The sequence below is a fragment of the Daphnia carinata genome, chromosome 6 (genome assembly GCF_022539665.2).
Source record: "Daphnia carinata strain CSIRO-1 chromosome 6, CSIRO_AGI_Dcar_HiC_V3, whole genome shotgun sequence".
Taxonomy (NCBI): domain Eukaryota; kingdom Metazoa; phylum Arthropoda; class Branchiopoda; order Diplostraca; family Daphniidae; genus Daphnia; species Daphnia carinata.
Window position 1 is genome coordinate 2,966,547 of NC_081336.1, and position 17,073 is coordinate 2,983,619.

A 17,073-nucleotide genomic window follows, 5' to 3' on the forward strand; every position below is an offset into this window, starting at 1 on the left:
ACAGATTTCGGTGCAGTAGTGAAAAAACCCCTTATTGCAACGAAAGATTTCGGTGCAATAGGGGAAAAGGCCGTTATTGCACCGAAATATTTCGTTGCAATAGATTCCACCATAACCCCATCAACCAGTACTGTCACATTACTGCCAATACAGAGAAGGAAATTCAAAAGTTATTTAAAATTGAATAGATATTTTACCATCAATGACGATGCAACACATAGCTGTAGCAGATGCTTATTCTATGAAAAATTTATCCCATTGTAGAGTAGGCCTTGTCTAAAATGTAACGCGAATGCCATCACCAAAAATTAGAAAACTTTGATTACATGGCAGCATAACAAATATGCTGCAAGCGTACATGTGGTAAACCTTGGATTAATACCGCAGACGACCCACCAAACGGTATGGCCATCTATTGGTAAAGTATCCTGTTTTACTGCTATCGCTATCTACCGGTCACATTTCTAGTTAATTCTCTACATACACTGGCCGAAAAAATTTTTAAGCCCGACTAAATAAGCTCGAATAAATAAGTCCGACTTTTCTCGGTCGGGCTTAAAATTTTTCTCTGAAAAAACTGCAACCCATCGGAATTGGTTAAATATCACAGGATATACTCAATATTGAATGCTGATTCCGGGAAAATTGCAATATTTTTCATTAAGTTAATGGTTTTTGCAATACACCGAATATTTGACGCAATGCTAGCGCGCCAGTACGCTACATCGCTGGCGCGATGCAGAAGAAATATTCATTGTATATATTTATAGTAATATTTCTGATCTGCCCAAAAGGTATCTACCACTGAATGCCGAATGCTGGACTTCAGTTACTTAACAAAAGGTAAGGATTAGACAGAATCTCAGTTTGTCTTAGTTATTTCTATTTACATCAGATGCATTCATTTGTAAAAGGTGTCCATCATGCTGGACATCATCCAATTGGAACACGGATAAAATGGAAGACAACTCATACACACCATACAAATAAAGAAAAGGAATACATTCATTTAAACATGAAGCACTAACTTGAAATCCGGAAATGGTCGTGGCTAGTTCCAATCCCGGGTATTTGGGCGGAATGGTTTAAAAAAAATAGCTTCAGTGCTGTTACCTGTTGTTCTAGTCTTATTTTCAAGTTCTCAGAATAGTTCTAAGAATTACTGCAGCGATAAAAAAGGCAGTCAAACGTCATGGAATCATGCAAATTCAAGATTGAAAAGATAAATTATGGAATTTAAATTCCATATAGTTACACTAATTAGAAGGAGAGATCATCGTCATGGGCCTTTTTACATGTCCGTCTCGAGGGGTGTGCTCTTGGATCGATGCGGTAGAAAGAAGTTTTCGTTGGAATGGGCCAAGTAGCCAGTGGTAACCGCGTGACGCGGAACTTCCGGTATTCCCGTATCGAAATTAGTTTCCAATAATTGCTGCGAACGCGTCGTCGTCGGAGGTCTACACAATTTTAAAGTTAAATATCACATTTCAAAAAATTCTTAATTTCATTTAATCATTACCGATTAATTAGAGGTTGTGCTTTGTTGTAACCGGGGACGTCATCAGGTCTAGTTCTCGATTGCGGTAAAGTGACGGCAGAAGCTGCATCGGAATCGTCGAGTTCACGTTTCATGGCCATTGTGGAATCGGTAATAACACTAGCCGTTGAGTAATTATCCAAAACGCCGGCTTCACTCCTTGAACGGATTCGGCTATAGTCTGGCTCGTGAATAGTACGGCCTGGCTGTGGATGGTAACTTACCTAGAAAATTTAAACGTTCCCAAATGATTAATGAGACAATCAAATGTTAAGCAAGGGTATAGAAATTTGAAACGTACGGCTCCGTTGTGATGATGGACGCTAACACTGGTCGTTATGTTGCTTTGAGCATCAATAGAAAATGAATCTCCCCACATATCGGACGGGGGCCGAGATTCGGGACGGGAAGCGTAGGTGGAAGTGTCCCGGAATCCCTGATTTTCGAAAGTCAGCTGACCACCATTCGGATGATGATTGACGATAGCGGTTTGCCCGGCTGGACGGTTCACTCGATGATCAAGTTGGGAATAAGAGAAACCCTGCTGAGGGGGTTGTGGAAGGCCAACAGTATTGGCCGGATGTTCTTCGCCGTCGTAAATGCTGAAAGAGCGATTATCTTCAACTGATGATTCAAATTGCGACTTGGCAATAGAGTCGACGCTTCCGCCATTCCTTCCGGATGGTGGGACCAAAGGTTTTCGCCGAGCACCTGCCGTGTCCAAGAAACCAGAACTCGAAGCCAGCGAGTTAAAGGAGCGAATGGAACGAATCGATCCGCGAATAGAATTACGCCGTTCAAACCGCTCTTCAGCCCTGTGTTTAGACTTTGTGGCCCAAAAGGCTACACATAAAATGATTAAAAGTAAGGCAGCTACTGAAGCCCCTAATAGGGCAACAGTTAGAGCATCGTCCGTCCATCCAAGTGGATCCAACACCACATAAGGATCTATCAAAATGCAAAACTAATTAAAACAAATGTTCAATTAATTATTTAAATGATAATCTCACCAGCTTCGCATAGGAAAGGTAGGAGCAGGTCGCAAGGTGATCGTTCGACGCGTCGGTTAACGAAAACGACACATTGGCCGATCATGTCGAGATGCTGGACCCAAGCCCGGGCGAAATAATCGAACCCGATTTGTTGCGACTGAAGAAACTCCATGACGCCATAATAGTTGTTCATCAGGTAAGGAAGCGAAGCGTTATCTTTTTTACAGAAATCTTTGGCGTCGGAGAAGTTCATCGGTACACCTATGTAAACATAGCACGTATCGCCGACTTGCGTCCAGCCCGGATCACATTTCCCGCTCAACACGGTGCGATTGTTCAAGTAATATGGCTCGAAGCGAACTTGGAGCAATTCCGGTACATCCCTGAAGTCACGGATGCGGCCTACGACGGCAGTTGTTTCGTTGTAACCCCACCAATTGGTCTTGGCTTCGATGGCCGTTCGTTGCATCTCCAAACTGCACGAAAGAATTTAAAATGAGTTTAACAATCAAATATTTTTGGGGGAATTAGAATTGAATTGCTTGCTAGAAAACGATGCAAACGCAAAGAGCGTGCAACAAGGAATGCAATAGGGTACAAAGAACGTTGATTACCTCGCCTCCCAAGTGGCGTTGCTGGATAGGATCCAAGAATAGTGAAAAGTGTAAGAAAATAACAAATAGAAGAGAAATGAGTGTCATGCAACTAAAAAAAAGAAAAACAAAATCTAAAGAAAATTAGAAATAAACTATTAAATACCCAGTCCAGTTAAGAGCAATCATTTCATAATCATTGTCCGGATTGTAAAAAACGTTGTTGATGTATCTCTGGCCACTGCTTCCGGCAATGACCGTTCCACGGCTGTCACGATCCATTGCGTAATTCCTGTGAAACAAAATCGAGTTAATGTTAATGTTGCCCTCAAATTATGGCATTTCAATTGTACTTGTGAAAACTGTTGTGATAAAACGTTTGATAGATCGGAAGCCGGACACGTCCAAAGCCATAGACTTCCATAATGTGGAAGCCGAGATTGTTGTAGATGTGGTTTTCAGTTAGGTTTGCCACCACTTGATCCAGCAACATGACATTCTTGTAACGGACGTGACTCCTTGTAACGTAATTGTGGTAAAGCGTGACCTCTTGATACGGGCTAGAACGACGGCCTTGAAGGTACAACGTCTCTGTCACGTTGTTATCAGCGAAAACATTATTGTGGATAACGGCTTTCAGCGAGGTCGGAACACCGTTAGAATCCGACTGGATTTTTAATCCGCCTTGATTACGTCGCATTAAATTGTTCTAAAATGAAATTTAAAACAGGGATTTCATTACAAAATTCGTATTAATTAATGAGCCTTAAAAAATTACCCGGAATAAGAGAGAATCCATATTCTGGACGTCTAGAGCCACAGCGGCTTCTGCCGTGCTGAAATTGCCGTAGAGCTGGACTCCGTTGTCCACAATCTGGTTCCACTCCATCGTCAGAATGGGATTGATCTCTCCGGCGCTCGAATAGTACACGGCGCCAGCCCTATTGTGGAAAAACCCGGAATAGGAGATATTATGTCGAATATCACGACCTAAAAAAACCCAATAAATTAACAATGCATCCTCTACAATTAATTTAATGAATTTTCTAAATTACCAAAACCGATGGCAGCGATGGGTAACGTGATGACCTCTGCTATGAAACCGTATGATCCATCATCGCCGGAAGAATGGATCTTCAAACTCAAACTGGGTTTCTTGCTCCTATACAGCCGGTTCTCAATGGCTGGCCCAGTGGTAGTCGAAGTCACCTGAACGATGACTGTCGATGTAATGTTATAAATATCACCATCGTAGAGAGTCAAAGAGTCAGGCTCCCACGGCTGATGAGTCGAATTAACTAAATTGAGCTGCAATAGCCGGAAGCCAAATGTTTTGACACCATAACGGCTGGTGAAGATTTTTACGCAATCGGCCGGACGATTCTCGTAGCGATAATAAATTAAGATACGCTCTTCGACAATCACTTGCTTGCCCGGATCGCACGCATCTAAAATGCCGAACGTGTTGTACGGAAGACCTCGGGCGAAACGGAGGGGACTGAAGGCACTGAGATCAGCATCGCGGGTTTCTCCGTTCAACATTAGGACACTAAGTCCGACTCCTCCGTTGTACTCGATTCGATTGTCCAGCAATGGCAAGTTCAACGACGGAGAGATGAGAGACACACCGTCAGATGCGCAGTGACTGATGTTGACCTGCTGGATGGTGGGAGAACGGTGGACGGACAAAACGGCTGGGCTCCTTTCACCATGAAGGATTCCAGCACCTGTAATGTGAACGTAATAGAGTCTCGAATGGCGCTCGAGATTAGGATCCAAATGAACGGGCAGGCCGGATCGTAAATCCAATAAATTGTCTTCGTACGAAGCAACTGAAAAGCGGATGCCACCCCAATAATTGGGCGACGTTTCGGACGTCCGGGAACCACAATCGATGAAAACAAAATCTTCGCTATCCCAAGGACAAGAATAAATGTGATCCCACACTTGTCCGTTTAATCGAATGTCGCATTCGTCCAGCCTTGATTCAGTTCCTATTGTTTTAAATATTAAATAATTAGCACTTTAAAAATGCATAAAATTCTTGCGAATTCTTACCAATGCATTGAATGGGTTCCGGCCAATGGCGGACACGATTGAGCGTGGTTAACTGGAATTCCCATCTTCGTCCAAAACTCTTGTATTCGTGAAAACTGTCTAAGCCCAACTGACGACATACGACGCGTGCGTTTTGTTCCGTGAAGCGGCGATCACAAACGGGCACCCATTGCTGTGTCGTCTGATTAAACAGTTCCAGGTATCCTTGATTTGCTCCAGCACGACAATCGCCTTCAAGGCACAATCGGACGTTATCCTGTTGGCCAGCTGAAACTTGACGAGCCAATCGATAATTAACCGTCATGGCTGCATTTTGCGGTGCTGGACGCATTAGAATGGGCGCTTCCCAATGTCCTTCTGCATGGAGAACACCCAGTACGAGTATGCCGACGCTGGGTAAAAATTCCAGCTCAACGCCCGGTAAGATGGTCAACGTCACGCCGGGCATGACCGTCAGATCGGTGTGGACGATGTAAGGCCTGTTGCGTCGCACGAGGACAAGATCTTGGAACAAACGTCCACCTAATCGTTCCACGTCCATCACGGGGATAGAAACATCGGTAAAGGTGGACTGGCCGCCATCCCAAATCGGTTCCAGGAAGTACGGCCTGAACGTCGCGATGGCGTAGCTGTTCCAGTCGTCGAAATCGAAAATGCGCTCGCGGATATTTTGCAGCTCGGGTGTTCCCCAATAATTACGTTGAACATTAACGAAGTTGTCCAGTCTGGAAGAGCTGATGCCGGCCAAGAGCTCATAATCCATGGCCGTGTTGGGTCCGAGCATGTTATCAGTGACGTTAACCTTCTGGACGCCCTTCATGGCCAAAGCGTAAGAAGCGGCCAGGTGTGGATTGATGAGCATGGAACGCGTAGCGTGGCCGTTATCCTTGACGACGTTGCGGCTGAAATAGGCCGAAACTTCGCCCAGTATTTCCGACTGGCTGTCCATGTCGAACTCGACCATGAAATTGCCCGTGTTGCGGTGGATCTTGTTCCGCAGAATGTACATCTCCTTCTCCATCCCGCGAAAGCTCACCAATCCCGGCTGGCCTTCGTTATCTTCAATAATATTGTCCGTCAGGTTGAGACGGGCGAAATGACCCCCGACAACGATGCCGAATTGACGATTGGACGTCCAGACGCTATCGGCGACGTAGACCGTGTGAGTGTAGTTCTCGTTGTACTGCAAAACGTAAGGCAGACGGACGTCGAAACCGCCGGCCCGGTTGTTGCGGACGGTATCGTTCTGCAGAATCCAGTGGAACAGATTGTTGGAATCCCTCAGATCTCGCCCGTTCTGGACGATGGCCCGCTGGTTATCGGCTACGGTCGTGTAGTTCATGATGTACTTGATCTCGGCCAGCGGATGACGGCCAACATCGCGGTATGGCGTGTGGACCAGAATGGCTTCTTCTTTGCTCTGGGAAATTTCACATCCAATCAGCTGGATCGTCTCGTTGGCCTTGCGGAGGTAATGGTGGTTCCCGTGCGGGCTGAGGAACAGATTGTAGTGGAGAGACGAAAGACCTTTGCCGTTCCTCCGGATGTTGGTCGACGAGACGGACAGCATCGGTATGGGACCTGTCAAGAGTCGAGACCGCTGGACTTGCAAATCCGTCCGTCTGTAAGCCGTCAGCAAGATGAGCATGCCTCCTTTAGCATCCTGCCCGCTCCTGTACTTGACCGTCAACTTGTACGAGCTGCTGACCGTCGGGAAAGACGTCAGGTTGATTCGGACGTTCCAGATTTCGTTGCTCAAATCGCCATAGTCCAGCAAGTGGACGGACTCGGTGCTGGTGTTTTGGATAGGATTGATCACCTGCATGCCGATCACGTTACGTTGGTCCGTTTGAATAATTAGAGTGGATTCAATTTCCTGGCCTTTCAGGCGACTCGTTTTCAGATAACGCGGATCATCCGGAACCAGTTCCATAGTGCCTTGTGTCTCCGGAATCGGGATGAATTTATTGGCCTTCAAAATTCCAAGCCAGCCGACCATTTCTCGGAGCTCCTGACGGGCAATCATCGGGTTGTAATGGATGCCCGACTCCATATTGTCTTCGATGTGACATTCGGCCAGCTGGAGGCCCAAACTGCGCAAGCTGACGCCGTGCCCGCGGTTCTGCGAGATGTGGCTGTTCTTCAAGCTGGGAATGCGTTCCGGGTAGTAAATATCCGAGTAGATGATGCCCAGGCCGTCGTGGTCGTTGCCGACCAATCGGAGACGATCGAGAACGTGGTGATGGAAATCGATGCGGACGGCCGGCTGGAACGAATGGGTGGCGTAATCGAAAAGTCCGGCTCGTTCGACCGTTGCCGATCGAAGGACGGACTTCTTGGCCGTCATGCCGAAACGCAAACCGGCCCAGGAGACGTCGTGGCAGCGCAGGCCGACGTCCATGTCGTGCCCGCAATAATTCTCCGTTTGATTGACAGTCGGTCGATGGAAACACGATCGAACGTCCGTGTCGAGTGAGGAACAATCAACGTGACTCATCAAGACGGGATCTTCCAGCCCCAGAGATGATTGCAGATGGATGGGTTCAATAAACCAATCGCGAGGGTTGAGAACCAGACCCATCTGGTGGCAGGCCACAGCAGCTGATTGCATGGTCCATCCTTCGTTACACACAGTGCCCCAACGATTACCGACTTTCACTTGAAGCCTTCCTTCTCTACTGGTAGCACCTCCTACCAGCTGGACACCTACTTCGACAGTGGTATTCTCTCGGACGGCGCGATCCATCAAGGAGAACGTGATAGTTCCATCAGGCGATGTGGATCCTTCGGCAACCAACTCACCGCCAATCATCATGCCCATCGAGTGTTCAAAGCGGAGGGTGACCCCAAAAGCTACTGTCAGACGGCCCGTCGGATGGATGACAATGTCACGAATGACGTGATACACACCCGGATCAATCAGCTCTTCTTGTCCTGTTACTTCTCCGCCGATTTCCCGGCTGCCGGGAGTCACGAACGTGGGGACAAAGTCTTGGATGTTGGACACAGCGTCCGTGTCGAAATTCGTGTCGTGAAGAAGGAACGGCTTGAAAGCTACACGAGCCAGATTGTACCGATCCTTGCGGTCGAAAAGACGGTAATAGATGTCACGCTCTATTTTAGCGCCCAGCCAATTCCGGACGGCGGAAATTTCGAGCCGTTGATCTTCTAATTGCGATCCGATCTCGTAATTGGAATCGGGATTGTCTATCATGTTGCGAGTGACATTGACGTTACTGGAACCGACGACCACGACTGCAGCTACACGGGAACGCGGATGAAGTCCAACAGAACTGAACGGCTGGCGGATGCTGTTGCGTTTCATCCAATTGCGCGTGAAAAACAGCTTTTGCGCATCACCCGCGTATTGGGAAAGACCCAAATTAGCGACAAACAAGCCGGAATTGAATTCGAAACGGTTATTAGCGACAAGGATATCGCTAGATAACGATTCGAGTTCCAAAGCGTCCGGATTGCGGATGAGAAGGCACCCTTGTTTTTGATGACGGAAGAGATTGTGTTCTACTATGGCCGTCATTGAAACAGCGGGCGCTAAAACTAATCCCACCCGTTGATTGTGATGGAACTGATTATGTCCGACGTTGATTTGGCGCATTGGTGCGGAAGGCTTCCAGCAAGACAAGATCTCTAGGGCGTCCCACTGGCTTTGATTGAAAATATTGCCGCTAACATTAACGCTTCCGGCCGTGCAAAAATTGCCTACAAAGACGGATGTCCATTGATTGGCCGAAATCGTGTTATAGGCAATGATGAATTCTTGATTGAGGGCCAGCTTCGGAGAGCTCTGATTAAACCAGGCGACGATGCCGTGGCCTCGATTGCGCTCGATGACCGAGTAGGAGACGTTGACTCTTCCGCCGGAGTAGGTCATGTTGATACCGTCACCCAAATTGTACCCGACGAAGCTCGAAGTCACGTTGACGTCGCCGGCTCCGTCCAGCACTTGAACACCGGCCATACGGTTCTCTCTGAGCGTTGAACCCTGGACGTGGAGGAGTGATCGGATGTTTTCGGCCATGACGCCTCTGGCGCCATTGCTGGTGACGACAGAATTCGTCAAGTTGAGATCGTAACTTTTACTGAAACCGGACGTCAACTCCATTTGGAGAACCGTCCGGCTGGAAGCTCGTGCTGTGTACAGGATCCAGATGGCGTTTCGAGTCGTCGTGACACTCTGAGGCCTTGTGCTGTTGTTGATCTGGAATTTGGCGATGAGAGGCGACCGGGAATCCGGCCCGTCGTGGACAACCACTTCGGCGACGGAATCAATTTTGGCGGCCATCAGGTAGACGAAGTGGAGCGTCAGGACCTGACCGTAAGTGGTGGAAAATCGCTTTTCACACCTGGCATTAGCGATGCTTCCGTGATAGCTTTCAGCTAAGATGGGCAGCGGATAAGCCGGACTGGATGTGCTGGCGGATGTGCAAAGATCGTGGGTACCCACTACGGCATCGCTGGATTGATCACCAGGTCGGGTGTCGTGGAAAACGTATTTGACACCCTCCTGGCCGTTGTTGGAGACGGTGCAAGCGTCCAGCAGTACGGAACCGCTGGACGTGTTGACGTAGATGCCGTATCCGGCGTTGCCCGTCACTGTGGCCCCTCTGAAAGCCACCGGAGAGTCTGGTGACGTCACATTGACGCCATTGTAAGCCGATCCTTCCACCCGGATTTTCTCCATTTGCGGGGCGACTCCGACGCTTTCCAGGGCTGAGACGGCCTTGCCACCCCGGTCAACGCCGGCATTTAAAATGTCCACGTAATGCAAATAAGATTCTGACATCTGTAAATTTTAATTTTTAGAAAGAAAAATAATTATTATTTCGAATTTTGTGGGTAGATTTCTAAGTACGTAAATGTCTGCTATTATCTTATCTTAAAGATAGTTTTTTATTGCTTCTATCTCGTTGGAGATAACGAGACGTACAGTATTAACGAAAGCGACACCCTTCCTTTGTTTGTAAAAAAAAAAATAAGGAAAAAAAATGAGGTAGGGAAAAATGCTGACCCTCAATTAAATACAATAGATTATGAAAGTGACTGTAAAACACGACCGGAAATCAAAAGTGCTGGCGCGCGCTCTGTGGTTTCTTTTTTTTTTTTTTTTTCTTGTTGAGGGAAAAAATAATGATAATAATTGAACATGTTTATTGACGGCTTATATTCACCTTGACGTAGAGGGTGTTGCCCTGTGTCAAATCCTTCTTGTGTCGAGCGTGTTCGAAGCGGATGCCTCGCCAACGGGTACCAACAAAACCCGACTCCGCCGAGTAGTAACCGGAGCACTCCATACCCAAGTCCGGATGGTAATCTACCGTTTTTTTTAACAAAACCAGGAAACCAAAGAAAAATGCAAAAACATCGCCATTAGTAACAAAAACATTTCCTTTTTACTCCAAAACATTTTTATGGTTGCCACTGTTAACGGAGTCTAGAAAGAAGGGCAGGAAGGGTATATTTTGTTATTTCTCACGACTTTTGTTAGGCTCCGTCAGTCACGTTTTTCTTCCCTCATTTCTTCCGGAAATGGCGTGTCACGTGACACGTACCGCAAGCGATAGATATGCCCTATTATGGCAGTGATTTCATCCGCTATTTTTTTTTTGTTCCAAAGAGGGCGATGGTTTTCCATGTTTTGTTTTTTTTTCAAGTGACAATCTCATAACCACTAAACCACCAAAAAAAAGGGACGCATGCGGACCAGGGGATTTATTGATGAGACGTCGGTACATGTTTATGTCATGCCCGTGGACAGGATGTGATCGTCTACCGAGCGTGTCTTTACACGGACACCAAGTGAAGAGCTTGGCGGTTTCAGCCTTTATGTGCGAGTTCATTGACTCGTTGCGATGGGGAAAATAAAAGTAAACAATGAAAACGTTGCCCTTACCACATACTCCAGCTCCAACGCGTCTTGAATTCCAATCGCACTGAAAAAGGCTGGATGCGCCTGGATAACAGCGCGGATTTTCCAGCAAGAGGGGACGGCTGGATGAGGAATTGACCCGATCCAACCATTGAACATAACGACCTCCAGTAAAACCCATCTGCCGACAGGTCGTTTCATAATCCGTCACGGTCCAGCTATTCCAGGCGTAGGAAGGAAAAACAGAAAATTATGATTATGAATAAACGTAATTCAACAGCATCCGGCTGTTTTACCACGCCCTTCTTACTTCCTAGAGTTGGTGCAAACGGAACGCCATTCACCCAAATGGCGGATCTGCAAACGGCCAGACAAGGGTGGGTCCATCAACTAGCCGGACATCGGACAACAAGCGTGCAGGACCCGTTTCCACGGCACTCATAACAATCCTAGCGTCTGCATTGCCCTAAAATAGCAGACGAACCAGAAAAAAACAAAACAAATAGAAAGGTGAATAAATTATTGAGAGAGAGATTTCAGTGAGTCATTCGACTTCCGTCTATCGTTTGCATATATTGCGTGATCACATGAAATCACTCAAGAAGATTGTGTTATCAGTTTACATAATGACACAAAACCATGTGGCAGCAAAGGCAAAGCTTTCTCTTGAAAATCAAAGTTCACCTTCACGCTAGTTGCCTTTTCTCACGCCAAACATCTTTTCTTTTGGTCTAGGACGTTCACCTTGTTAAATTCTGGTATGTGCACGGTACCAAGACTAAATCGTCTAAATTAATCCATATCTTGTTGAACCAAGTACAAAAAAATTTTGATTAAAAAGAACATAGTTCAACGATGATCTGGCAACGTTTGTAAATTCACAGAATTCGTTTCACCCATACTGTATGATCGATCAAAAAATGAAATTTTAAGTGTGTCATTCAAATTACACCTTTCAACTATTGAACTGAAGACAAAGCATCGTCTAGTGGGCCACAAAAATAACCCCTTTAGGATTCAAAACCTGTAAATGCAAAAAGAAACTTACCTTTGCAATGAGGGCACCTTTGACGAGAATACCCGCACCAGGATGGAAGTTGATGACGACGCCCGATTCGATATTGAGCGAGCCAGTTTTTTCGATTTGAATCAAATCATGAATAAGGTAAGGGCTGTGTGCTCGAGTCATAAAACTACTGCCCGTCACACTTTCGTTGAAAACGGACTCACTAGCCGTTCGATGGCAAAGAATAACAATGGCCAACAATGTGGTTGACCACCTTGCTAGGTGCAAGCGTCCGAGCTTCATTATCGTTAAGTTTTTCTTGACGATTTAGGGATTCACCATGAATACATTTTCACAAGAGATCGAGAGATATGCCGCAAGATGTTGCAGAAACTAAATATATTGGAACTTTCCACCGAACGAAATTCCTGCAGGTTAGAAGGCGCACTGGTCGTTGGCAGCACTGTCAGGGCAACGGTTGAATATGAACTGCCCCGCCTCACAACATTTGAAACTCTCCAAAGTCGAATGCAACCACTCCACCTTATTTTTTTCCCCAACGGCCTTAGCACATGAGAGAAGGCAAACGAAAAGATGAAAAGAGAACTCCCTCAGGGCGTTGTTAGTTACCTGTGGGAGTGAAAAAGAAGTTGGATGAAAGAGGAAAAGAAGAAAAAGGAATGGAGTTCAAGAAGAGCTGACTGTACAGAACAATGGGGGATTTGGGGAGGCAGACGAAGCAGGTAGAAGAACCGGTCACGTGACCGATTAGGAATGCATGTGAGAAATGGGGGATAAACAGGTAGAGAATGACAGGCTGTTCGCGCCATCTGTTGCTTGCGAATTCAACTAGTTCTATTATTTTTTCAAATTCATCGATTGTATGGAAACTGTATTATTGTTGTTTACTACAACAATAAAGACTTAACTTGTAACAAAAAAAAACAATATAAATGTCCTTGTTTTCACGAAATTCTAAAGAGGACGGGATTGAAGTATTCAGGAAGAGGCGACCGCGCTAAATGTCTTCACATCGCAAACAAAACAGCACAGTTAATGGGTTTCACAAAACTATCAAAAGTAATATGAGTTTGACTTGCATATCTATAACAGAGAACTAAAGTACGGGGCTGCCAGTATTTTTCTTTTTTCTTTCTTTTTTTGGTCTTGTAAGTATTTTCGATTGATGAGAGCTATATGGCATGAAGTATTAGAGGACAACAGAAATTAGAGTGACAATCTAGCAGTATCTGTAAGACGACCAAAACAGTTACACAGGCTAGACCTAAGTCACACATCAACACACTATTAAACACTGAAGGAGGCAGAAATGCATCTTGAGGGCTATGCATTATCTTTCTTAAAGGCTACCAAATAAACTGGAGATAAGATTGATGGGCAGATCAAAAGAACCAACAAACTAGTGGTACTTATCAAAGAGAAATTCAAAGTATTAATCCAGAAACTGAATGAGATGGTGGGGAATGATGACAAACAAGATAAAATTGATGTGGCACTGGAAGTTCAAACGCAAGTATTCGAATCGTTTGTCAACCCGTTATAAATCTGTCCGGCTTCGTCTTCGTCGGTATCTAATAAAATAGAAATATTGTAAAAAGAAGACGAGGTTATGACTAGAATTTAATACTAACCTCCATTGTATTCCAGAACAAGGCTGCTCATAGCATCCGTCACGGAATCGGCGGCACTCATTAAATCGTGACGCCAATCAAAACTGCCAGTGTTAAAATTGCGATTAGGATTTTCCATGGAAGATGCGATGGTGGGTTGGTGAGATTCGTGCTCGACTGACGGGCTTTTCCCTCGGCTAGGGGTCGATGAAGTCGATGGCGTGGAACGTGGCGATAACTGCTGATTCTGAAATATTGGTTTGGCGATGGAAGGAAAAACAAAAAGAAAGAGTGTGGTGCCATGAAAGAGATTATATGGAATTGAATCTGAAATACTTTAATCATTTTCATTAGCGATTCTAGCTGCACCATTAGCTGCTTGCGAGATTCCTGCAATCCATTCAACTGTTGCTCGAGTTCAGACTTCCTCTGTCGCAATACGCTCAATTCTTCCATTAGAGGATATGGTCCGGTTATGGCCCCTTCATCCATTTCTTGTTCGCGGCTGAAAATATGAAATTAAATAAATCAATGCCATTTTGAAATCATGAGAGCTACAAGTGTTAGATACCGAATACGAGCAATTTCTCTGAGGATTTCCTGATTTTTATTCTCAAGCTGCGCCAAAAGCTGATGTGCGCTGGTGCTACCTTCTTGTTCAGGACATGGATCTTTTTGCCCTTCGGCCAATTTAGCCGCATAGCGAGCAATTAATCCATGTTCATCGTCTCCCCTTTGCCATGAACGACCTAAGCTTTCAGTGTTGTTCTGCATTTGGCTTGTCTTCCAGGTATCGTTGCCGCCCAACAGAGAAGCGTTACGCTCTAATGTAGCTGAGGGCGTTGAACTAAAAAACAAAAGAAAACACACACATGGCTTATATAAATGGAAAACGCAAAAATGTTAAAGATATGACGAGAACATTGTAAGGAGATTAAAAAGGACGCACGATAAAAAGTTTTCCCATACCGGGAATCGAACCCGAGCCTCCTGGGTGAAAGCCAGGTATCCTAGCCACTAGACCATATGGGATATACAAAATGTAGTATTTACGTGTATGTGACTGCCACGGGTCTCTCAGGTCCCTCGAGCGTTCGCCAAACTCTGGAGCGATTTTGGTCATGGCTGTCGGATGTCGGACTCCTAACGCATTGAAGAGAACGCCTCAACGATGCCGAAAAGATTGATTCCTTCGGCGTTTTCTATATTCAATGCAAAAAATTGGACAAATCAGTTTTCATGACGAAGCACCAATAAAGGTAGACTGCCAATCTAAAATAAATCGTCATTATACCTCTTCTGCTGCCTGATGCATCAAGAAGCGTGAATAAACAAGTAAGCGTTGGGGTATAAAATAGCGAATATGTAACGAGATTTTGCTATCTATGACTAGACTGCTTGACTAAATACGTGGTTGCAACCTACCGGTGTATGATGCTCGCGGATGTCATGGTCAGCGTGATGTGAATCGGAGAAAGAGAGTCCACGCCAGAAGCATTCTTGACATTGGTGGCTCCAGGCAGAAGGACATTTGGTGCACTGGTAGCGTAGACCGCTAAAACGGGTGCGTCCACATGAAACACACTCCACGGGATGGACAACTAATTAATTAAAATGGGAAGTCAAAAAAGAAAATATAATCTCGTCGTTTTAGGGTACTTCACAAGAAATTCTTCAGCATTACCATTTTCGGCAGCTGCGATGCGATGGATGAGAGGGAGCCAAACAAGTGATGGGGCCGCCGCAGGGTCACCCAAAAGCACATCAAGGAATTCATTGACGCTCACTTTCGTACCCTAAACAAAAAAAAAAACAGTGTAAAGTTTTAATATGCCATATTTAAAAAATTTAATAAATTCCTAGTATAGGATAAATACATTTGGAAAGATTTCTTGAGCCATTGCTGGTCTATAATGAAATGAAGGTTCTTCTCCAACTGCAGCAGTGAGAACAAAACACTGACGCATAAAGTCTTCAAATTTGGGAGCAACTAGCTGTCCATTGGAATCAGACATTTGAGAAAATGCATCTGGAAAGATATGTTACTGGATTACATACAGAATTATGCATATTGCTGGTAAGCTAAACTTACAACGAAGCTTATCTGCCAACTTTCCACCACACAAGACAGCTAAAACCATTTTAATTGTAAAGACAGGAATTCTATCAGTGTCGTCATTCCTGTAAATTAAGAAAGTTAATGTTATGAGTTTAGTAAACTAAAATGATTGCTTACAAGCTGTAAATAGACATGATCCACTTAATTAGGTACATGGAAGCAGGATCAACATGAAGTTGCTGTCCTATGGGGACTCGTTTGTTCAGATGCACATACAAAGTATTGACCAATGTTTCAAGTCGGCTAAGGGTCATTGGTGTATAGGGTTCCACTGAATTCAATCCATTTTCTCTGAAGGCCTCAATTAAATTCCAAACATCGATGAGGTGAACTGAAAAGGTTTCAAAATTGTGTTAAGTGAAAATTATGGCATTTACTGATTATCTTACGGTGGGTTCTACGTTGAATGAACCTAAATTTGACAGCTGTCCGATAAGAGGCTAATCGAATGACATCAAAATTTTGTGTCTGGATATCATTTGCCAGGTCTAATTTATCCAATTTGCTTTGTTCCATACTGGCTACAAATCTTTTAAAGCGCCTAGCACTCAATTTTAACTTCTAAGAAATAGTATGTTGTACTAATTACTGTCGAAGCTGAGCAATTCGGAGTAACACCGTTAAGCCGAACTTGACGCCCGGGCGAGGAAGAACTAGCCGTTTTAGCAAAACAGCACGGGCACCTAAACGCATAGAAATTGCAGCACATGCAAAAACATATAAAGCTCGATCAGCTGTTCGGAATGCTTGTACTGCAGGCAGCCTTCTGGCTGTTGTTGATACTAAACAGACGAGCCCTTAACATGTGTTTACCAAGACAGCACAGGCACTCGTCTAGAAAGACCAGATGATTAATTTTCCAAACACGATTACTGGACTTTGGTTGAACGTTTGGCACGCTGGTCGATTAGCAAACCAGTGGCAGATTTATACACATTTTTAAGGTCGGTGAATTTTCTTTTTGACGAGCTGATTTAACGAATCCATGTTTTCATTAATCAGCGGAAGTGTATGGGCGGTATAGCATAAATGGAAATTCCGTATTTTTCAAATAAAGAGAAATATATCATCACTTCGAAAAAATAAAAGCTTTAACTTATTAGCTTTTACGACGGGCAGAGACTGTACTGTGGAAGACGGGCAACTACAGCGGTTTTTTAGTTGGCAAAAGGGGTTGACGGGCTGAGACTATTGAGAAAAGACGGGCAGAAGGAAAAATTAGGTGGACGGGCAACTACAGCGGGCGTCTT

The 17,073-nt window shown here is 45.0% G+C and overlaps 2 protein-coding genes and 1 non-coding gene across 3 annotated transcripts; all 3 read right to left on the bottom strand.

Annotated features, from left to right (window-relative positions):
- Nucleotides 1-862: 862 nt before the first annotated feature.
- On the bottom strand, nt 863-12,865 carry LOC130689543 (protein bark beetle-like). Its single transcript, XM_057512480.2, is given in 15 exon segments — nt 863-1,457; nt 1,520-1,761; nt 1,839-2,485; nt 2,548-3,005; nt 3,144-3,164; nt 3,289-3,414; nt 3,476-3,831; nt 3,901-4,112; nt 4,178-5,116; nt 5,181-9,984; nt 10,370-10,512; nt 11,092-11,285; nt 11,378-11,446; nt 11,448-11,533; nt 12,116-12,865. Coding segments are annotated over 15 exon segments (8,724 nt in total). The 5' UTR covers nt 12,377-12,865; the 3' UTR covers nt 863-1,291.
- Nucleotides 12,866-12,948: 83 nt separating this feature from the next.
- LOC130689625 (dystrobrevin beta-like) lies at nt 12,949-16,610 on the bottom strand. The gene is made up of 11 exons (XM_057512583.2): nt 16,213-16,610; nt 15,941-16,154; nt 15,797-15,885; nt 15,582-15,733; nt 15,389-15,500; nt 15,130-15,305; nt 14,758-14,906; nt 14,276-14,551; nt 14,041-14,209; nt 13,726-13,951; nt 12,949-13,665 (listed from the first exon to the last, which is right to left on the bottom strand). The coding sequence occupies exons 1-11, from the start codon at nt 16,337-16,339 to the stop codon at nt 13,598-13,600; spliced, it is 1,758 nt and encodes a 585-aa protein (XP_057368566.1). The 5' UTR covers nt 16,340-16,610; the 3' UTR covers nt 12,949-13,597.
- Nucleotides 14,665-14,736, bottom strand: Trnae-uuc (transfer RNA glutamic acid (anticodon UUC)). The gene has a single exon. It is a non-coding gene; the product is annotated as a tRNA-Glu (tRNA).
- Nucleotides 16,611-17,073: the final 463 nt, after the last annotated feature.

Coding starts and splice junctions, on each gene's coding strand:
- LOC130689625 (XM_057512583.2), bottom strand. CDS start 16,339: ATGGAACAAAGCAAATTGGATAAATTAGACCTGGCAAATGATATCCAG. Junction 15,501..15,581: donor CTCAAGAAATCTTTCCAAAT/GTATTTATCCTA, acceptor TTTTTTGTTTAG/GGTACGAAAGTGAGCGTCAA. Junction 14,907..15,129: donor TCCGCGAGCATCATACACCG/GTAGGTTGCAAC, acceptor CATTGAATATAG/AAAACGCCGAAGGAATCAAT.